At 43.1% G+C, this 23,743-nt stretch overlaps 1 protein-coding gene across 1 annotated transcript in view; it reads left to right on the top strand.

Annotated features, from left to right (window-relative positions):
- The window catches only part of VWA8 (von Willebrand factor A domain containing 8), a 428,582-nt gene that overhangs the window by 199,817 nt on the left and 205,022 nt on the right, over positions 1 to 23,743 (top strand). The window contains exons 24-26 of the mRNA XM_088482592.1: positions 1,360 to 1,495; positions 18,406 to 18,525; positions 22,541 to 22,746. Coding sequence (XP_088338718.1) covers positions 1,360 to 1,495; positions 18,406 to 18,525; positions 22,541 to 22,746 — 462 coding nt within the window. The remainder of the gene's footprint in view (positions 1 to 1,359; positions 1,496 to 18,405; positions 18,526 to 22,540; positions 22,747 to 23,743) is intronic.

Here is a 23,743-nt window from a genome sequence, read left to right as displayed (position 1 = left end):
ACTCCAACTTGGTGAATATGGAATGGTGGCTCAAAGCAATGGGCAAGGGACAGCCATGGAAACTGTATTAGTGATTGGGCAGCAATACAGTTCTGGTCACCTGAAATGTAAGGCTGTATGCCGGCGTCCCTGCAGATGCAGCTGCTTATGTAAGTCTCAGCCGCCTGGAAGAGAGATCTGTGCTTCCCACTATGACCCGGCGGTGCGGATGCCTGGAGATGAAGTGATGTATAGCGCCTCCGTGTGTGAGGTCCCGGCAGCTGGTAAGCACAACGGCATCTCTGTCTGTGTCCTTGCTGGAGCACTATGAGTAGAGCCAGCTGGCGACCGTGGTACATCCAATTGGGTGCTAGTTTGGTCCAGGATTCAGAGGGAAACAACTGACGCATTTCTCGACCAATAGGGGAGGCCGTTTCATCACAGGACCCTTTTCCACTGAGCCACTATCCAGGTTGACACGGCAATAACCCGGGTTTTTGCAGTGGAAAAGGAGTATAACAATCATTGATTATTAGGATATATGTAAAAACACAGCAAAAGACATCCAAAGAAGATTATCCACTCCCTCGCGCATTCAAATAGGATATTGTCCTAAGTCCATAAAATCTAGAAGTGTAAATAGTAGTAATCCTCTTAGAGGGCACTGTTCAGATTCCTGGCACAATATAACAGTAGATGTTAATGGAAATATACTGCAATATTGGCCTGGGGTAATTCACAGTCATTGCCAGCAATATTCACAGCAGAATGCAGGAGGGTTTGTAATATCTCACCCACTGGGTCACAAAGTTGCTTCAATGAGACCCCTGCACAAGCTCAATTATAGGTAATACATATGCTGCTTACTCTTGCAGCGCTTATGAGCAAGTCCCAGTCTCGTCACTCGCTGCCGCAACTGCCAGTAGGTCCGTGGCTTATCCCCATGCTCCCACTCACTTTTCCTGGTGAGACCGCCGTCTCTACCTCGAGGGTAGCGGTGAATGCTGGATAGGCTGTGTGTGTCTGAGCGAGGTTCTCAAACCAACTGGGAGCTCTCTTCCTTGTAGATAGCGGTATGCCCGTAGTGTTGCTGATTCTGGGTCCCTGCTGGCACTGTATGGTAGTGATTTGGCAGGCTTTCTAACACTTTTCTTTACTCATAGGTAATTTTGTCAGGCGAAATTTCAGTAATTTCCTCTGACGAAAATACATGTGAGTAAAGAAAAGTGTTAGTTAGCCTGCCAAATCACTACCATCTACAGTTGTTGTTCCATATATATATTGTTTTGTATAGTTCAGAAATGCACTGCAATAATGGTAACATATAATACAACATGGTTTGAATAAATCACCTACCTTATTTTTTGTGTTTGTTGTTAGGTTAAAGCTGTAAAAAAGGGTCATATCCTAGTCATTGACGAGGCAGACAAAGCCCCCACAAATGTCACGTGCATTTTAAAATCCTTGGTTGAAAGTGGAGAGATGATTTTGTCAGATGGAAGGAGACTTGTAGCCAGTAAGTATTATATGAACTTTGTTAATTTGTTGAAGGTGGAAGTAATTCACAGATTATGTACTGTATGCATTTCTTAATGACATGTGTGGGACTAATTAAAGTAAAAGAAAAACTCTTAAAATGTTACACATGTTGTTTTGTCTTTTGTATATTTTAAGGAAAACATTAATTTTACATGCCATTATACTGTATTTTGTGCAAAAGCAAAACATTCTAACTCATGTGCTCACTATTTACGCAGTTTGGCTTGCTGTATTATTATTTTTAACACATCATTTATCACTATAAAAGTAAAGTTTTCATACACAGTCATATCTAATTTACTTACTGTATATCCAGTATTTGTGCAAAATATCTCTTTGGAGTAGAATCCAATCCACTGATGTCACGCAAAATTCCACTGAACTGTGTGTCTGAAACATGAGAGTTGTGTTCCACAAGCAATATCCAGTTTTCAGGACTTTCTATAACTTGGGACAAGTCCTTTATTAGAGTTCTGCGTCCTGTGTGTCCCCCTGTTCCCCCTTCATTTGCAGTGGGTGGATGGATACTATTAAATATTTTTGTATTGGGATCTCTAATGTTTCGATTATTTAGCTTTACATGTGCAACCCCAAGTAGATTACCTGAAGCCTCGAGTGAGGGTGTGGAGTAAACTTACTCTCTATATCACTGGTCATATTCATTTAATTTAAATGGTCCTACAGCTCAAACAATTATATATCTTTCATAATTCTCCAGTTTTTCTCCCCCTAAAACTTAGTAGATTGGCAGCCTTGTTTCCTATCTGATTTGGGTGGATCATCGTGCTCGCATTCAGCTTAATGTGCTTACTAAGTCTTGTATATTGGGTGGTCGTGCGCTCCTTCATTTCCAGTTTTATTACTATGCTCCCCCTTGGGCTCATCATATTCTTTTGGTAGCCCTGCTGTGTTCTCCCCAGAATTGTTTTCCAGCCGAGTGGCATCAATAATTTATAATTAATAATAATAAAATGTTTTAAATCCTGACCTTATAATGATTTAAACTTGAAATAACAATTTATATATTAATTCTCTTGTTCTTAGAGGTCCAGATACTGGGGGTCATGTTCCCCCACTGTGCATGCGCACGACGGAGGGAGCTCCGTCGTGCACATGCGCGAGACCCGGCGAGCGACGGCTCTCCATCGCTCCGGGTCTCGCACCAAAGGGGGCGTGCTGTCGATGTTGATTGACAGCACGCCCCCATTGGTAGGCGTGCCGGGGGCGTGCCTGCCAGACGGAGGCGTTCCCATGGGAACGCCTACCGTCTCAAGCCGGCCCCACTGACATCACTAGTGATGTCAGTGGGAGTGATTTTGGCTCTGATAGAGCCAAAATCACTCCAGGGCTTGCGGCAGCGAGACCCTACCGCAGGGTCTCCGTCGCAAGCCCGATGGTCGCGATGGTCAAGACAATCACGAACGTCATCATGGACGCTCGCTATAGCTCTAGGTGGTCACCCACAGCTATGCGAGCGTCCATGAGGACGCTCGAAAAAAAGGTAGGAGGGCCCTGATTCAGAGCGAGCGCTCTGGTCAGAGCGTTCAGCTCTGAATCAGGCCCACTGTACCCACTTGCAGGCTACATAGAATATATTTTTTATACAGCTCTCCAGATACTGGCCCCACTTGCAGGCTCTGTTTAATCAGTTCAGGTGACTGTTTCCACCTGAACTTCTATACAGGAGGAGGGATCTTTGCCCTCCAGCCTGATACTGCCCCTGCACTGTGATGGACAACTACCCCCCGCCCCAATGCCACATCCCCTGCTCAGCAATCTCCCCTGACCCAATGCCACATCCCCTACCCGGCACCTTCCCTGCCCCAATGCGCCGTGTCCCGTCACCTGGAACCTTCACTAACATGTCTTTACTGCCGGTGGACACTGAGCCTCCAATGTGAAGAACGTGACGTTGGCGCAGCTCGGCATCGCATCCGGCATCCGTGTGCGTGTCAACAAGGACATATTGAGGGCGACCGGGAATGCGGTGCATTGGGGTGTTTCTGTCGGGCGATGGAGAGAACACTGCCCTGGCAACCCCAGACCATACCCCTTTTCAGGCATTATTTGGTAATAGGGCTTCTAGTGCACAGATTCCTTTGTTAGTTCAGGCTGTACAGATTTGGGATTCAGTTACAAAACTTTTTCAGGTACAGGGCTTGGATCCTTTGTGGCATTCTTGGTAATTTCTGAGCTTTCTGCCTTGCGGGCCAGGGAGGTCTGGGGCAGATGGGGGAGTGGTCGCTATTGGGCAATGATATGATACAGGTGTGCTCAAATCCTACAGTCAGCTGCAATTAGAATTGTGTTTATTATTTTTAGATATCTAAAGCTCAAATATGCTTTGGCCACTCAATTCCTGGATGACCCCCTAGCATTCAGGACTCTCGCCCCCCCCGCCATCTGCTATTCTCTTAAGCTGGGTACATACCATACAACGGTGAACTAGGGTTATGAGCGGAAGTGTATTTTTAATAAAGGTGTCTTGTCTTGTTTTTAATATTTTCTCTACAGGTTGACTAAAGGCGCCAACAGGCTATTAATATCTGGGTATTCTGGCACTTGTGGTTCCACAAGCAATGTCATGCCGAGCCAGGCTTGCTGGGACTTGTAGGCCACCTGTAAAGAACAACATTATTAACTATATGAATACTATTATCCCCGCACCTGTCGGTCAGGGGTGCAGGGAAGAGCCCTGGGCTGCTGGTTGTTCTTCGGGAGAGGAGACCCCATTTAATTTTTGGCGTCCCGACTTTCTAAGGAATTCCAGTCATGGGCTGACCAGTTTGGGGCTGGTTAATGTTATGGCAGGTGGACCCCACCCTTTGTGTCGCCCTGCAATAGCACCACACGACATTTTGACTGTCTCTTCATTTTAACTGTCAACCTTTTGTTATTGACATTTTGCTCATGTCAACATTTCAGTTTTGTAAGTTTTGACTGTCTAATTTTTCACTACATTCCCCCACACATGAATTATCGAAAGCCAGACGCATTTCATCAGCCGATGTTTAAGATTCTCTATATGGAGTTTTATTATCCCTATCGAATTGGGATAAAATACATTTAGTGCATCTCCAAAAGTTCTATCCACTCTTCCTGAATTAATCTTATTGCTCTATAATCCACAATATATTGTATACCATTTCACAACAGGCAAAATGTGATGGGTAGACTGTCAGAGCATCTCCAAAACATTAGATCTTGTAGGTGTTCCCGATATGCAGTGGTTAGTAACTACCAAAAGTGGTCCAAGCAATAGGGCCATGGGCATCCAAGACCCATTGATGCACATGGTGAGTGAAGGCTAGCATGTCTGGTACAGTCTCACATAAGAGCACAAATTGATAAAAAAAAGTTTATGCTGGCTATGATAGAAAGGTGTCAGAACACACAGTGTATCGCAGCTTGCTGCGTAGCCAAACAGTAGTCAGTGCCCATGCTGACCCCTGTCCAGAGCCAAAAGCACAGTGAGCACATGAGCATCAGAACTGGACTATGGAGCAATGGAAGAAAGTGGCCTTGTCTGATGAATCACGTTTTGTTTTACATCATGTGGATACCGGTTGCATTTGCATCATTTACCTGAGGAAAAGATGGTACCAGGGTGCATTATGGGAATAAGACATGCCAGTGGAGGCTGTGTGATGCTCTGGGCAATGTTCTGCTGGGAAATCTTGGGTCCTGGCATTCATGTGGATGTTACTTTTACACATACCACCTACCTAAACATTGACCAAGTACACCCCTTCATGGCAATGATATTTCTTCATGGCAGTGGCAGGATAATGTGCCCTGTCACACTGCAACTATTATTCAGGAAAGGTTTGAGGAACATGGCAAAGATTTCAAGGTGTTGACTTGGCCTCCTAATTGCCCTGATCTTAATCAGATCAAGCATCTGTAGATGTGCTGGAAAAACAAGTCCAAGCAATGGAGGCCCCACCTCGCAACTTACAGGACTTAAATGATCTGCTGCTAACGTCTTGGTGCCAGATACCACAGGACACCTCCAGAGTTCTTGTGGAATCCATGCCCGACGGGTCAGAGCTGTTTTGGTGGCACAAGGGGAACCTACACAATATTAGGCAGATTAATTTAATGTTATGGCTTATGGGTTTACAGCATTTCATGTAAAAGCCTTGTCCCTAGCAGCAAGCAAGTAACATACCACCCCATTTACCCACAGTTTTTAATTTGTATAATACCTTTTACCGCTTATATAGAAACATAGAATTTGATGGCAGATAAGAACCACTTGGCCCATCTAGTCTGCCCATTTTTACCTTTTGGTAACCTCAATCCTATGTGATCCTCAGTTCTTTGTAAGGATATTCTTATGCTTATCCCAAGCACGTTTAAATTGCTCTACTGTCTTAGCCTCTACCACCTCTGATGGGAGGCTATTCCACTTGTCCTCTACCCTTTCTGTGAAGTAATTTTTCCTCATATTTCCTTGAATCTACCTCCCTCCAGTTGCAGTGCATGTCCTCGTGTCCTAGTAATTCTCTTCTTTTGAAGAATGTCTCCCTCCTGCACCTTGTTGAAACCCATGATATATTTGAAAGTTTCTATCATGTCCCCCTTTCCCTTCTCTGGTCCAGACTATACATATTAAGATATTTTAGTCTTTCCTGGTATGTTTTGTGGTGAAGACAATAGAGATGTGGCCTCCAGAACTGAACACAGTATTCTAGATGAGGCCGTACCAAGGACCTATACAGTGGCATTATTACTACTTTCTTCCTGCCACTGATTCCTCTCCCTATGCAACCAAGCATCTGACTTCCTTATGGTCACACTCTCTACACAGCAGTTTATGTAACAAATACAAGAGAGACAGGTAAATCAATATTGACATTCCCCTCTGTCCGTGATTCATCAATAAACATGTTCCAATATGTAAATTGGAGATTATCCTGCAGTTTCAACATAGCCCCCACAGGCCTGATATGCTTAACCAGAGGCTTATATGCTGGAACAAAAAACAAAGAAACGTGGTCAGAGTGCCCAATATGAGGATAAATAAAATTTGCATATGTATTTTTAAGATTGGAATACACATAGTCCAGCAAAATCTCTCCTCGAGTAGGAGTGGTGACATATTGATTAAATTTGGCTTACTTCAAATTAGGGGTGTGCACCGGCCACTTTTCGTGTTTTGTGTTTTGGTTTTGGATCTGGATCTTTCTTCGTGTTTTGGATCTGGATTGGTTTTGCCAAAACCACCCTTCCGTGTTTTGGGTTCTGGGTTTTGTGTTTTGGATCTGTATTTTTTTGAAAAAAAGCATAAAAACAGCTAAAATCACAGAATTTGTAGGTTTTTCTGCTCCTATGCTATTATTAACCTCAATAACCTTAATTTCCACTCATTTCCAGTCTATTCTGAACACCTCACACCTCACAATAGTGTTTTTATGTCCAAAAGGTTGCACCGAGGTAGCTGGATGACTATGCTAAGCGACACGAGTGGGCGGCACAAACACGTGACCCATCTAGGAGTGACACTGCAGTGGCAGGCAGGATGGCAGTTAGAAAAACTAGGCCCCAAACTGTACATAATGCAAAGAAAAAAAGAGGTGCAAGATGGAATTGTCCTTGGGCCCTCCCACCCACCCTTATGTTGTATAAACAGGACATGCACACTTTAACAAATCAATCATTTCAGCGCCAGGGTCTGCCACACAACTGTGGCTGAAATGATTGGTTCGTTTGGGCCCCCACAAAACAACCTGGCAATTAATGTGTCCCTGCACAAACTGGCTCTACGGAGGCAAGATGTCATCCTCATCCTCCTCATCCACCGATTCCTCACCCTCTTCAGTGTGTACATCCTCATCCTCACAAAGTATTAACTCGTCCCCACTTGAATCCACCACCACAGGTCCCTCTGTACCTTCTGGAGGCTGGTCTCCCTGGAAGAGCTGATAATTCATTTTGATGAACATCATCTTCTCCACATTCTGTGGAAGCAACCTCCTACGCCTTTCGCTGACAAGGTTCCCGGCTGCACTAAACACTCTTTCGGAGTACACACTGGAGGGGGGGCAACTCAGGTAAAATAGAGCCAGTTTGTACAGGGGCCTCCAAATTGCCTCTTTTTCCTGCCAGTACAGGTATGGACTGTCTGACATGCCTACTTGGATGCTGTCACCGATGTAATCCTCCACCATTCTGTCAATGGTGACAGTATCATATGCAGTGACAGTAGACATGTCAGAAATTGTTGCCAGGTCCTTCAGTCCGGACCAGATGTCCAAACTTGGTCCTGCCTGCCCTGCATCACCGCCAGCGGGTTGCTTAGGATACCTAAGTTTTTTCCTGGCAGCCCCAGTTGCGGGAGAAAATGAAGAAGGAGCCGTTGACGTGTCACGTTCCGCTTCAGCTGACAGTGTGTTCACCAGCAGGTCCTTTGCACCTCTGCAGGCTTGTGTCGGCCGGAAAGAGAGACACCACATAGGCTTTAAACCTAGGATCGAGCACGGTGGCCAAAATGTAGTGGTCTGATTTCAACAGATTGACCACCCTGGAATCCTGGCAAAGCGAATGAAGGGCTTCATCCACAAGTCCCACATGCCGAGCGGAATCGCTCCGTCTTAGCTCCTCCTTCACTTTCTCCAGCTGCTTCTGCAAAAGCCTGATGAGGGGAATGACCTGACTCAAGCTGGCAGTGTCTGAACTGACTTCACGTGTGGCAAGTTCGAAGGGCTGAAGAACCTTGCACAACACGGAAATCATTCTCCACTGCGCTTGAGTCAGGTGCATACCCCCTCCTTTGCCTATGTCATAGGTGGATGTATAGGCTTGTATGGCCTTTTGCTGCTCCTCCATCCTCTGAAGCATATAGAGGGTTGAGTTCCACCGCGTCACAACCTCTTGCTTCAGGTGATGGCGGGGCAGGTTCAAGAGTGTTTGCTGGCGCTCCAGTCTTCGGCACGCAGTCGCTGAATGGCGAAAGTGGCCAGAAATTTTTCGGGCCACCCAAAGCGTCTCCTGCACGCCCCTGTCGCTTTTCAGAAAATTCTGCACCACCAAGTTTATTGTGTGAGCAAAACATGGGACGTGCTGGAATTTGCCCAGATGTAATGCCCGCACAATATTGGTGGCGTTGTCAGATATCACAAATCCCCAGGAGAGTCTAAGTGGGGTAAGCCACTGGGCGATGATTTCCCTCAGTTTCTCTAAGAGGTTGTCGGCGGTGTGCCTCTTACTGAAACCGGTGATACACAGCGTAGCCTGCCTTGTAACGAGCTGGCGTTTCTGAGATGCTGCTACTGGTGACGCTGCTGCTGTTGCTGCGTAAGGTGATACATCTACCCAGTGGGCTGTCACAGTCATATAGTCCTTAGTCTGCCCTGTTCCACTTGTCCACATGTCCGTGGTTAAGTGGACATTGTGTACAACGGCATTTTTCAGGACACTGAGGACACTTTTTCTGACGTTTCTGTACAGTCTCGGTATCGCCTGCCTAGTGAAGTGGAATCTAGACGGGATTTGGAACCGGGGACACACTACCTCCATCAATTGTCTAAATCCCACTGCACTAATGGCGGATACCGGACGCACGTCTAACACCAACATAGCAGTCAAGGCCTCAGTTATACGTTTTGCTTCAGGATGACTGCTGTCGTACTTCATCCTCCTCGCTAAGGACTGTTGGAGGGTCAATTGTTTAGTAAAAGTAGTGGTGTTCCTACTTCCTCTCTGGGATGATGAACGACTCCCAGCAGCAGCAGCAACAGCAGCAGCGGCAGCAGTAGGCGTAGCAATGCAGGATCCTCCGGAGGAATCCCGGATAGGAGAGTCAGTCATGCCAGTGATATGGCCTGCAGGACTATTTCCGATCCTGACTAAGGAGGAAATTGACGAGGAGGGAGTTGACGGTGTGGTTTGCAGGCGCTTGGATACAACAGGACAACGGGATTTAGGTGTCCCTGGACTGCTTACGGTCTGAGCCAAAGTTTCTGAACTTGACAGTAACTTTTTATGAACGCGCTGCAGGTGCCGTATAAGGGAGGATGTTCCTAGGTGGTTGACGTCCCTACCCCTACTTATTTCACCTTTACATATGGTACATATGGCAAGACAGTTGTTGACCGGATTTGGATAGAAATATTGCCAGACCAAAGAGGTGGAATGTTTGGTCTTCTGCCCAGGCATGACCGTGATGGGCTTTTTCATCCCACGGACAACAACTGTCTCCCCCGGAGCCTGATTTAAACAAACCACATCACCATCAGAATCCTCCTCGCCAACTTCCTCCTCAGCGCCAGCTACACCAGTATCCTCATCCTGTTGTACTTCAACAGTGACATCTTCAATTTGCATATCAGCAAGTGGACTGTGGGTGCTCCTTTCAGCACTTGCAGGGGGCGTGCAAATGGTGGAAAGAGCCACCTCTTCCCGTCCAGTGCTGGGAAGGTCAGGCATCGCAACCACCACCACACTTGGACTCTCTTTGGGGATTTGTGATATCTTCTTAGAAAGCACAGTTCTTCGCTGTGCTTTTGCCAGCTTAACTCTTTTGATTTTTTTAGTGGGAGGAGTGCTTCCATCGTCATGTGAAGCTGAACCACTAGTCATGAACATACTAGGGATCGACCTTAGCCGTTCCTTGCCACTCCGTGTCGTAAATGGCATATTGGCAAGTTTACGTTTCTCTTCAGCTGATTTAAATGTCTTTTTCAAGGTCATTTTCCTGAACTTTGCCATTTGGGATTGTATGTGCCCTCTACTATGACATTGGGCATCGGCCTTGGCAGACGACGTTGATGGCATGTTATCGTCTATGTCATGACTAGTGGCAGCAGCTTCAGCACTAGGAGGAAGTGGTTCTTGATCTTTCTCTATTTTATTTTTATCGGAGAAAGTTTGGTCCTCCATTTATGTTATATCGATTTGATATATACGTGCGGCTAAACACAGAAAATAAATTTTTTTTTTGGTTCGGACTGGAGTGTACTTTGTGGGTTACAGCACCCTTTAACGGTCAAGCCAGCCGGCCCTTTACTTATGACACAGGCGCACTCTTGGCACTACTTTGTTGATGCACGTGCGGCTACTGCGCACACAATTCACAAACACAGAAAATAATTTTTTTTTGGTTTGGACTGGAGTGTACTTTGGGGGTTACAGCACCCTTTAACGGTCAAGCCAGCCGGCCCTTTACTTATGACACAGGCGCACGCTTGGCACTACTTTGTTGATGCACGTGCGGCTACTGCGCACACAATTCACAAACACAGAAAATAATTTTTTTTTGGTTTGGACTGGAGTGTACTTTCGGGGGTTACAGCACCCTTTAACGGTCAAGCCAGCCGGCCCTTTACTTATGACACAGGCGCACGCTTGGCACTACTTTGTTGATGCACGTGCGGCTACTGCGCACACAATTCACAAACACAGAAAATAATTTTTTTTAGGTTTGGACTGGAGTGTACTTTCGGGGGTTACAGCACCCTTAACGGTCAAGCCAGCCGGCCCTTTACTTATGACACAGGCGCACGCTTGGCACTACTTTGTTGATGCACGTGCGGCTACTGCGCACACAATTCACAAACACAGAAAATAATTTTTTTTTTGGTTTGGACTGGAGTGTACTTTCGGGGGTTACAGCACCCTTAACGGTCAAGCCAGCCGGCCCTTTACTTATGACACAGGCGCACGCTTGGCACTACTTTGTTGATGCACGTGCGGCTACTGCGCACACAATTCACAAACACAGAAAATAATTTTTTTTTTGGTTTGGACTGGAGTGTACTTTCGGGAGTTACAGCACCCTTAACGGTCAAGCCAGCCGGCCCTTTACTTATGACACAGGCGCACGCTTGGCACTACTTTGTTGATGCACGTGCGGCTACTGCGCACACAATTCACAAACACAGAAAATAATTTTTTTTTGGTTTGGACTGGAGTGTACTTTCAGGGGTTACAGCACCCTTTAACGGTCAAGCCAGCCGGCCCTTTACTTATGACACAGGCGCACGCTTGGCACTACTTTGTTGATGCACGTGCGGCTACTGCGCACACAATTCACAAACACAGAAAATAATTTTTTTTTGGTTTGGACTGGAGTGTACTTTCGGGGGTTACAGCACCCTTTAACGGTCAAGCCAGCCGGCCCTTTACTTATGACACAGGCGCACTCTTGGCACTACTTTGTTGATGCACGTGCGGCTACTGCGCACACAATTCACAAACACAGAAAATAATTTTTTTTTAGGTTTGGACTGGAGTGTACTTTCGGGGGTTACAGCACCCTTTAACGGCCAGCCGGCCCTTTACTTATGACACAGGCGCACGCTTGGCACTACTTTGTTGATGCACGTGCGGCTACTGCGCACACAATTCACAAACACAGAAAATAATTTTTTTTTGGTTTGGACTGGAGTGTACTTTCGGGGGTTACAGCACCCTTTAACGGTCAAGCCAGCCGGCCCTTTACTTATGACACAGGGGCACTCTTGGCACTACTTTGTTGATGCACGTGCGGCTACTGCGCACACAATTCACAAACACAGAAAATAATTTTTTTTTAGGTTTGGACTGGAGTGTACTTTCGGGGGTTACAGCACCCTTAACGGTCAAGCCAGCCGGCCCTTTACTTATGACACAGGCGCACGCTTGGCACTACTTTGTTGATGCACGTGCGGCTACTGCGCACACAATTAACAAACACAGAAAATAATTTTTTTTAGGTTTGGACTGGAGTGTACTTTCGGGGGTTACAGCACCCTTTAACGGTCAAGCCAGCCGGCCCTTTACTTATGACACAGGCGCACGCTTGGCACTACTTTGTTGATGCACGTGCGGCTACTGCGCACACAATTCACAAACACAGAAAATAATTTTTTTTTAGGTTTGGACTGGAGTGTACTTTCGGGGGTTACAGCACCCTTAACGGTCAAGCCAGCCGGCCCTTTACTTATGACACAGGCGCACGCTTGGCACTACTTTGTTGATGCACGTGCGGCTACTGCGCACACAATTCACAAACACAGAAAATAATTTTTTTTTTGGTTTGGACTGGAGTGTACTTTCGGGGGTTACAGCACCCTTAACGGTCAAGCCAGCCGGCCCTTTACTTATGACACAGGCGCACGCTTGGCACTACTTTGTTGATGCACGTGCGGCTACTGCGCACACAATTCACAAACACAGAAAATATATTATTTTTTTAGCACTTGGGGGGAGCACCCCTGATGGACAGAGCACCCCCTGGACAACACTACAGCACCCCTTTAGGACTGGGACACTGCACAGGACTTTGGAACTGACTGCACAACACAGTCCAGCCAGCCCCTATGGACTTTGAAGTAGTGGACACAGCCCCTATTAACAACAGCAGCACAGCACAGCACAACACAGCCAGCCCCTATGGACTTTGAAGTAGTGGACAACAGCAGCACTACACTACACTACACAGCACTAACTCCCACCCTCCCTCTTCACTGTCCACAGCCGAGTGAGAAAATGGCGCCGACGCGGGTACCTTATATAGGATCCAAAACCCGCGAGACTCGGAAGGCGGGATGATGACGTTTTGCCTCGATGTCAGATCCGAGTCAGGCGGGAAAAGTCGAGCCTGACTCGGATCGGACTCGGATCGGGGGGGCTCGGGGGGGTTCGGATTTCAGAAATCCGAACCCGCTCACCCCTACTTCAAATGTGTCTGATTGAAGTCCACAGCAACTATGAATGTCCCATCTGCATAGATAGACTGCTGTTCTGGTAAAGCGTCATGTAAAATTTCCAAAGCAGCCACCACTTGTGCTTGTGGTGGGATATAAATGCAACCACAGCCACCACTGAAATTTCCCATGGCAATTAAAAGGGCCTACACTTAAACAGGAAATACTTCAACATCAGCCAAGAAAAAAGACTCAATGAGGTCAGCATCTAAACACCGTTATTAACATACAAATTTATCCTCATAAATTGTCATATCAAACATAGGCCCTCATTCAGAGCCGCTCGTTAGCGGCAGTACGCTCGTTCCGAGCGATGTTTGCACATCTGCGCATGCGTACGGTTTTTAGTACGCATGCGCGAACCAGTCAGTGCGGCCGAAAATCGTTGGTACGCAATATAGCGAGGGCCTGCTATTTTGAGTGACAGAATGAGGCGTATGTGGGTGGTAACAGGGGAAGGTGCTTGAAAATGGGGAGTGGAGATCCGAACGCAGGCGTGCTTAAAGGTCAAAACGGGCGTTTTATGGGTGTGCATATTTAAAACAGCAGCGTCATTGACCACGTCACTGGGTTATTTTATAGCCAGAACTGCTCGCAAATTTGTGGTAGCAAACACCAACCACAAGAATAGCGAGCAGTTCATACGCTGGTCGATGTACTCGATTAATCTAATAAATAGCGGACATGACGTAGGATGCGAGCGGCCAGGGGGCGTTTTTAACAAATAAACGAGCGTATGTTTTGCTCGCTCGTTCAGACTTAGAGGTGTGAACAGACTGCAATGTGCGTACGGATCATTTGAATAGCCACCCCTTGTTTTTAAACGAGCGACCACAAATAGCGAACGGCTCTGAATGAGGGCCATAGTCGTATCAAACAGCCCTTCTCAGTGCGCCAAGTCCCATGCAACTCTGCTTGCGCTGGGCGTCTTTTTTGCTTGAATATGTGACTTAGGTTGAAAAGTGCCGTTTGGAGATCAGTTTCCGCGGATTCGGACTTTCTTCGTGTTTTCAAAGTATCGCCATATTCAATTCCAGGACTATTTCGCCTAAGCGGAAACTCAATGCATTGTAATAGGCGGAAAAGTATCTCGAATGAATAGCAGGTGAAAATAATGCTAAATCAATATTTTTGGGGTACAAACATAGACAAACGACTCAGAACCCTTGGGACAGCCCCCAAGGATAAATCAGCAAAAAAATAAAAATAACCTCAGAACACCCTAAAAAAGACATCATTTTTTGGGGCGAAAAACGTAAGTGGGGGGGACAACTATAAAAACTAGCGAAATAGACTTCTTGGGGTGCTGTAAGAAGGGGCCAATTGTTTTTTGGATTGCAGGTGCACGTGGTGTTTTTTCACGTTTTTTTAAAAGTTCACTTTAGTGACACAAAAATGTGCTAGCACCCATTTACAAGTACCCCAAATTTGACAGGACTATTTATTTTCACCAAAAAAAGTTTTCTACCATTTTTCAGCACTTTTAAAAATAAGCAGATAAAAAGCTTTTAACACAAATGAATGACAGAAAGTACCTTTATTAGGGCTAATAGTACACATCTGTACTGATTTTTAGTGTCAGTGCATCTTATTTTGGGGTACAGACTGATTCCCCCAATCTATTCAGTACTTTCCGCCTGTTCCGCATTCGCCGCTTCGCCTGTTTAGGAATTGAATAGGGTGAAAATTGGGGACTCGCACGGAAAGTTTTCGCCTCTGAAATAGATGAAGGAGGCAGAAAGTCGTACAGCAAAACTTTTCCGACTATTCTAATTGAATACGGGCCTTAGTCACACAAATTAAACAATAGGATGTGATAAAACTGCTTAACGAAACAGCACTGATTAATTTCTGCAATACTTGTACATCCGTGTGTGAATGAGACTGAATCCTTATACAAAGAACTATGATGCAGAGGCCTCAGTTTTTTTCATGCCAAGTTCCATGGTGCTTTATCTACGACTTTGTGCATATTTAAAAATAATTCCAGTGTGAGTAAAGTCGCAGCCCTGTGTCCCCTGGTACAGACTGGGAGGTGTTTTGCTGCCTCTGCAGTGCGAATAAGATGCAAATTTTTTAAAAAGTCGCTACACTACACCACTCAGCACAGTTCACTCGCTCCGCATGACGTATTGAGGCTTGGTGTATAAGGGCACATCTGTATGTACACAGACCTCCAGCTCTATGTTTATCAGACTCCACTGTTATATCTGCTCTGAATAGGGTCATATCAGTAAATTAAATAGCAGCATCCGAGATTGAGCTGCTCAGCCAGGTCTCTGTAGAAACCATGACAGTCTCGCTTAAGATCCAATTTCTAGCCAAAGCTTTGATTTCTGCTCCTTCCTCATATCTCTCCTTATCAGGTCAGATGTCCAGGCTGTGTTTCAGTGATGTTCCCTACTATCCTTCAATCTTTGGATACACTTCAGATTTTAGCAGTAATCCCTCTGCAGTGCTCCTGAATTAATTAATGTGCAATCCGAGGATTACTCTGTAATAATTAATTCAATGTGTGTCATCACTGGTTTTAGTGAGTAACACATCAACAATATTATTAAGGAGTGTATGTAGCATTCAATATCAAGCCTGTACTAAGAAATGCATTTGTCAAATCATAATACAAATGTTGTTTTTCTTGGGACGAATTCACTATAATCTCCTTGGAACATAGAGTTGGCAAATTAAGGGATTTGGCGACCCATTGAAAGTCTAATGGGACATTAGCAGAGACATTATGAATTCATTCATGATCTCCACATTTAGAGGGGTATTCAATTTGAAACGTTAACTTCACTGTCAAAGTTAACGTTTCATATCGGAGTTTTGTTCTGCGTTAAAGTCTGGTGCGCGCTCCCGCTTATCCACGTATTCAATATAAAATTAACGAAAACGGGAAACTCCAAAGTTGGATTTGCGTAAAGTTACGAATTTTTCCTTAAAATAATTGTAAGACCCCCCTAAAGTTGTAAAAACATGGGGGAACACTATGGGTACCCCCGTTTTAGCCTTTAATTGAGAGTCGTGGATTTAAATAGCCGCAGCAGGTGTTTTTTTCCCGACATTGAAGAAGTGATGCAGAAGAGCACTTAGGTTATTTTTTTCATTTTTTTAAGTGGTCCCATCAAATTTGGGGTACATGAAAATGGGTACTAGCATATTTTGGTGTCCCTAAAGTAATTTTTTTAAAATTCTGCATTTGTGCACCTGCCGCTATAATTCTATTCTAGAAAACATCTGCCGCATACTTGCAGAATAGCCCTGAACCTATTTCCCTATTGTTAAACAATTTTTTCCCTTTGTTTTTTTTTTTTTGCACCCCAATTTTTAAATACATTTTTTGGGGTGTCCCTATTTTTTTTTAAAAAAACTTTTTTTGACACAGTCCTTTTTTAAATGTCATTCTCAGGGGTGCAGGCTATTTTTTTTAAGCCTGCACCCCTAAACCCCAATTCTGCACTTTTTTTCGACACCTATTCAATGGTGAAAAGTTATCACCGTTTTTTATCAAAGACTTGTCAAAACTGCGATAAGTCTTCGAAATTGAATAGGGTGTAAAAGTAAAACCTGCGATAATGACGTCATAATTGCGATATTAACGCAAAAACGATGTTATCGCACCCATATTGAATACCCCTGTTAGTCTGCTGTTCTAAGAACGGTCTACTTTCATTGGTGAGAGTGTAGTATTATATGTCGGCAGTCATAATGTCGACGTTGACCATGTCACCATTCCTCATATAGACAGTGGTGAAATGTCATTTTTACATGTTGCCTTTCGACGTTTTGACAATGTTGGCATCATAACTGTCAGCATTGTGATGTCTACATGATTGTCGACATTGTCATTGTCAACCTTTTGACTACATCACAAATTCAAGTAATTCCTGTTTTGTACCAATGCTTTTACTAAGGGTGATAAAATAGTCCTATAATCGACAATGTGCCTCCATCAAATAACAAATGAGCTTTAAAATGGTTTTATTTTATGAAAAAGTGCCTTTTCAGAGCTGTGTTATAATAATTATATTTTTTTTGTATATCTCCACTATATTACACAGCACTTCCAGAAAATATTGAATAATTTATCTCAGTTCGTGGACTATTGGAGCTTACAGTGTAAATTCCAAACTCATAAACACACACCTGAGTGCATTTTGTCAGAAGCCAATTAACCTACCAGTACGTTTTTTGGAATATGGGTGGATTCCTGAGCACCTGGAGTAAACAAGGGGAGCGTGCCAACTCCAGGCAGGATAGGACCCATGGCCCCAGTGCTACTGGCCAGAAATGCTAAAGGCCTGATTCAGAGACGGACGCAATGCTGATATTTTCGCAGAACAAGCGGTTATTTGCTATTACGCATGTGCACAAACCACATGCGCAGCGATTGCATTGCGATTACTCTTGTACACAGGAACCACTCGCAAATTGAGTGACATGTAGTCAGCATTTGGGGGTAGCAACGCAGGGGAGGGGTCTGATTGTTTAAACGCCATTTCGTGGATTTGCATAAATTAATCATTGACTGGTAAGACCAGACATATGCTGCGTCACTGCCCAATGTGCGTCGATAATGCTGATGTTTACGCTGTCGGACACAGTGAAAAGGATATGAGAAGGCAGCAGGGGCGTCCCTATGCTCGGCTATGCTTTGGAAGGCATTAGCATATTTTGTCAGTTGCATTCCGTGTGAAATCGTAGCTGCGATTGCATTAGCATAAATCTCTTAATCAGGCCTAAGTCTTTATCAGGCTTCAACAGCAGTGTTTGGGTTTTTGGATCTTGAATAATTTGAGTCCAAAAGATATGACTCGCAAAAATATGCTGTTGGCGATTATAGGAATGTCAAAGCTTTATAGCAGGCTTCCATAGTAATTCATTATGCCTTCTTTGCAGGACTGGGTCTAACTTTTGCCAGCAGATGCTTGGTTTACATGAGTGCTCCTTCTTTAATACACTTCTTTGTAAATGCCAGCATTTAGCCAGTAAACCTTTTTACTAGAAAAATATATATGCTTTGAGTACCCATCACTCTTCTTAAGATGGAGTAATTTGTTTATATATATATATATATATATATATATATATATATATATATATATATATATATATGTTATAGCAGGAATTGTTCATGAACTATTTCCACTCACTACATAGAGCATAATCAGAAATATGTTATGCCTATTTTTCGCAGATCCATCGGAACAGACGAGAAGAGACAATGTGATCGCTATCCATCCTGATTTCAGGATGATAGTACTGGCTAACAGACCTGGGTTCCCTTTCTTGGGAAATGACTTTTTTGGTGCATTGGGTAAGTAGTAACTCTGAAGAATCAATGATTCATTTATAAACATCTGTCAAAGTGTCTGAAGTTTTTCAGAAGTTTCATTCTTCGCACAGAAAGCTTTTAAGAACAGTTTGCCAATAAAGAATAATTGTTATGATTTAAAACCTTTGTAAAATAACATGTATAAATATACACTTAATGGAAACTTATACTTAGCTTGATGTAGTTGTCAGACCTGTCTGTCATGTTAGTGACATCCAACTATCTAAAAAAAAAAAGTCTGTTTATATACATTGCAACAGTACATAGTCACATACAATGTTTGTCCTGTCTATATGCAACGCACATCTGTCTACTTTTCAATCTTGTCAAAAATCCAATAGGATCAAGTTGCCATTCAATATTCATCCTCTGGGAGGATGTGGACACAATTAGGCCTAAATCTTCTATTTATATTTGGGTAATCATTTATTTTTAATTACTTTCTTTATTGAGTGAATTATTTCATTTATTTATTGTTATTTATATAGTGCACACATATACCGCAGCTCTTTACACTGTATGTCTAAACATTGTGTCCTGCAAGCAATGTTACATGTGGTTAGCTTTTAATACGGATACAATTATATTAACATAAGTTGTACTTATTTTTTATAGAACCACACTTTGTAAAGAATATTTATTGTTCTAATAATACGATCTCTCTGTATTGTTATGCACTCATAAAAAGGTGTAATTAGAAATAGTACCTACACTAAGCACCATATTTTTATTTCTACTATCTAATATTCATTTTTTATATTTGAAAATGTCAGCAGAGTATTGTAATTAGGAAGTGCAGTCAGTCACCTTCACATCTTGTAATCCTTACTTATTGTATGACTCCTCTGGTCTGCTGTTCTTCTGTCTCACTGGATCATCTCCACTGACTGCATCGTGATGCTAAAGGGAGCAAAGCAATTCTACAAGTACCTGCTGCTTTTCAATTAAGCAGAGGTCCACTAGTCATTTATAAGTAACATAATTTAAAAAACTGGTTGTGTGATTTTAGCTAAGGCTTTCAAACAGCATCACTCTGATGTTGGAGCTTTAGGGACCAGGACCTTACCATAAGATCATGTGATTGCCTATTGGAAGACCTGGTTAGATTCTTTGAAGACCTGAAATAAGCCAACCATGCAAGGTAGAGTTAATAAATCCATACTGGACTTGTGTCAGTCACTATATTAATTACCATGAGATTCAGTTTATTTTAATCATATCCTGTAAATAGTTATAAATATATGTACTATGCACTTCAATTATTTCATCTGTCACCATACCAATTTACTTTGTTGCAAACTGTGCATATGTATTTTTATCCCATACATAATTAGAAATACTACCCAGATATTTGTGAATTATAGATATGAATTTTGTTCTTTTCTCTGTTTTCTGTCTGTTTATTATTTCTCTGTTCATGTATTTCACTTGTTATTATTATATATAGGTTGGTTCCAAAACATTTTTGGGTTATAAAGTACCTTCCCCATACTGCTAATTCCGTGACTTTCACATTACCACTTTCAGATTATTTTTTTCACTTGATGGAATGTTGGTGGGTGGTTTAGCTGTTGTTTATATGGGCATCGTGGTTGCCTTTGTTTAAGTACCTTATGCAAGGTCCACATCTAGCCTAAAACATTGTGCATATTTGAACTCTATTTAAATTAATTAGTCATTTCCCTGTTGTAGCAGCCAAAGTGTTGCTTTCATTATTTTAGAAGAAAGACTTTGTGTTTCTGCTCAAAAATTTTAAGTTACCGCCTTAAATATTTAAACTTTTTTCTCTATAATAATTAAAATAGTAATAATGTTTACACATATCTATACGCCTTCCAATAATTAAAATATTAATTGCAATTTATCTATAGAACAGTGTTTTTATTTTTTAATTATACATTTACATTACAGTATACACATATTGCTACTTAATTATTTTATGCAACACACAGATTATTTGTTCTTTCCTCTAACCATATTCAACATTATTAAGTTTGTCCTCCTGACAGCTTGTACTGAGCATACTCATATCACCACACAAAAACCTAAAAAACAGAACTTAATCCTTTGCTACCATTATCCAATCCACAGCAAAAGTGGCACTCTCAGATGGAACATGTCAGGAGGATTTTGTTAATTTTCTGGTGTCACCTGGATGTACACTGGCAATGACAAAGTATTAGAAACGGCCCTCTGCCTTGCCTCTGGATGTGACAGGCTTATAACAGACTAAAGGCCTGATTCATTACTGATCCATCGGGACTACAATGACCACGCAGACCCATCGCTGAGTGATTGACAGGAAGTGCCATTTGTGAGAGGTGACGGGGGGGTCAGCGAAACACAGGCATGCCAGGGCGTTTCAACGCTGTTGCATGGGCGGGCATAAATTATCCACTGTGATGCCGTACGCAGCCTGAGCACTCATAGCATGCGATGAAGTTAGCAATTCCTGAGTAAGGTAGGAGCTTGTGCAAGTGTGCGTGAGGTTGCGGTGGTACTCAGATAGTACCTATGGTTTCGCAGTCTTGCTAAGGATTACAGATGTGTGTAAGGTAAAGTGGGTGTCCTTATGTTGTGCTGCGACGGCATAACGATCACAATGGATTAGCATACTATCGCAGTGAAACTGTGTGCGTAATCACTATTGCAATCGCAGTTGCGATCCGTAATGAATCAGACCCTAAGACAGGACAGTTGATTAGCTAGAATGTGTGCACTAGTGGACTATGGGAGCACCAGGACAAGCCAGGTCAGAAACAAACAGAGTTGGCACCAAAGTCAGAAAGCAGAATTATCATTAGGAACATATTGATGTAAAATACATATACATTGGCACAGATGACAGCTCAAAGCAGCCTTAAATAGGCAGACAAGTTTGAATAAGGAAGTCTAAGTGATTTTAGCAGTCATATGACCACCCCTTTACATCTACAGCAGAGCTGTTGCCTTGCCCCTAAAGCATGTAGCTTGCAGTTAGGGTTTGGGAAATGTCAGAAAGTGGAGAGCGATGGCAGCAGCCTCACCGGATGCCTGACTGTAAGAACCCTCCAGACATCTAATCCAGTGGCTCTTGGCAGTGACTGTTCCCTCTTCCAGATAGATTTCAGACACCTTTGCAAAGAATCATCAGGATATTTTTTGCGAAAACTCTTGAGAAGACAAGTGACATGAATATTGACAGTTCTAACCCAACAGAGCTCTTCAGGACTGTCCTCCTTATAGTCTACTAGGAATGAAGACCTCCCTTGGAGATAAGGGAATCCAGGACCTTCTAAACTTCCTATTCTATCTGCTGTTCTACGAGATAAAAGAAGGCCTTAGTTTAAAACCTGCCAGACACTGCAGGGCCTAGAACGTTTAGAGAGTGTCAACCACCTCTGATATCAAAAGTATGGGTAGTAAATTCAATTTATTTTCTTTCACCACTAAAAATTGGTTGCACCACTCTGCAAATCCTCATAAATCCTCACATTTCCAAAATCAATTTCTATTTACCCATCCGCACCTACAGTATAAAGCCTTAAACAGCTCTAAACGCATTTTGAAATAGTCTACGAAATGCCCTCTTAGTTCCACCTCTGTCTTCAGTCTTGCCACCTCTCAAATAACCACTTCTAACATCATAAACATCTTATACAGAGCTGCTGCCCACCTATAGCTCCCCCGACCTTTCTCTACTCCGGTCTCCAACTCTTTAAACATTGCCTGAAAATCCAACTCTTACCCTATTTCCTACTATACTACTCACACTGGTACACCGTTGATACCATCCTAATCTCCATTATGAGCCACACTGTCTCCGCTTATTAAATGTGTGCCTTTTTCACTATGTTGAAGGCACACTTGATCATGGTCTTCTCATCCCTTTGTTTTCTGCATTTATTTTTTCTACCTTATATATGTTGCTGTATTATGTTTGCTCTTTTTTTTCTACTGTCTTAGATATTACTTACAAAGTGTGTACTGTTAAACACATGTTTTGATCATTCTACAGGGGATATTTTCAGCTGCCATGCAGTGGATAATCCAGTGCCTCAGTCTGAGCTTGCTATGCTAAGACAATATGGACCTAATGTGCCCGATGCTGTGTTACAGAAACTTATAGCTGCCTTTGGAGAGTTAAGGACTATGGCAGACCAAGGAATTATTTCATATCCTTACTCAACCAGAGAAGTTGTAAATATTGTGAAGCATTTACAGGTAATATTTGGTTTTGGATGTTAAATTTGTATTCACAAAGTGCTATCTAATAATGCATGTACAGAAGTAAATCCTAAAAACAGAAATAATCTGGTTCCAGGTCTTCAATTTATTAAGGTTAAAATGTACTCTGCTAGGACCAAATATATGCATGTATGTGTTTCTCCACATAAAACTTTATTTTAATTTGCAAATATGACCTGCCACATGGATTGATCCAATCAGCATTATTAAAAAATATTTTTCAGTGTAGAAGAATATTACTTTAAAGAATTATCAAACCTCATCTATATAATAAAAATGACTGCTGATTTAAATTTGGTCATCGTGCTGGTGCGAGCATGTGCTTGTTGGATGTTACATGCATGGCATGCATAACTGCCGCTGTGCCGCTGTCACCAGTGACGTGCACAAGGGGTCTGCAGGGTACCAGGACGCACACCCCTTATGCACAGCCACAGAATGGGGCTCCGGACGCTGCTGCGAGGCTTCTCACTGCCGCTGCTGGTGGCAGTCATCATCATATCACAATTGCGACCAGGAGTTTCTGCAGCAGCATGATCTCCTGCAGCGCCTGGGAGGGGGAGGGAGACGGTGGAGAAAGTTGGAGGGATGCAGGTTAATACTTAAAATAAAAATACATTTAAAAAAAGTGCAAGAAGGGATAACCTCTTTTAGGGTGGTCAAAACCTGATGAATTTGAGCCACTGGCTATTGTAGTAGTTTTTAATAGTTTTAGTTGTGATTTTCTCTTTTTGATTCTGGTGCTGTGTTTATTGATGGGACCCTGCAGACCTTGTGAGTTATGTTACAATTAAGGTGAATGAGCTAAAACCAAATGCTTGTATTGAATAGCCTGCAACTAGAAAAGAAAATTAATGAAAGAAACAAATCTGTCACCTTTAATCTAAAAATTGTTCTCACCGGTGATTTTATGAGCCGTAAAAATCAATGTGCCAACACTGCTTATATAGTAGACATCCAGCCTGCAGGAAAT

This window comes from Taudactylus pleione, unplaced genomic scaffold (assembly GCF_031769625.1).
Source record: "Taudactylus pleione unplaced genomic scaffold, aTauple2 ptg000005l, whole genome shotgun sequence".
Lineage (NCBI taxonomy): Eukaryota > Metazoa > Chordata > Amphibia > Anura > Myobatrachidae > Taudactylus > Taudactylus pleione.
The sequence above is the reverse complement of the archived record's forward strand: the minus strand, read 5'-3'. Positions and strand labels throughout refer to the sequence as shown.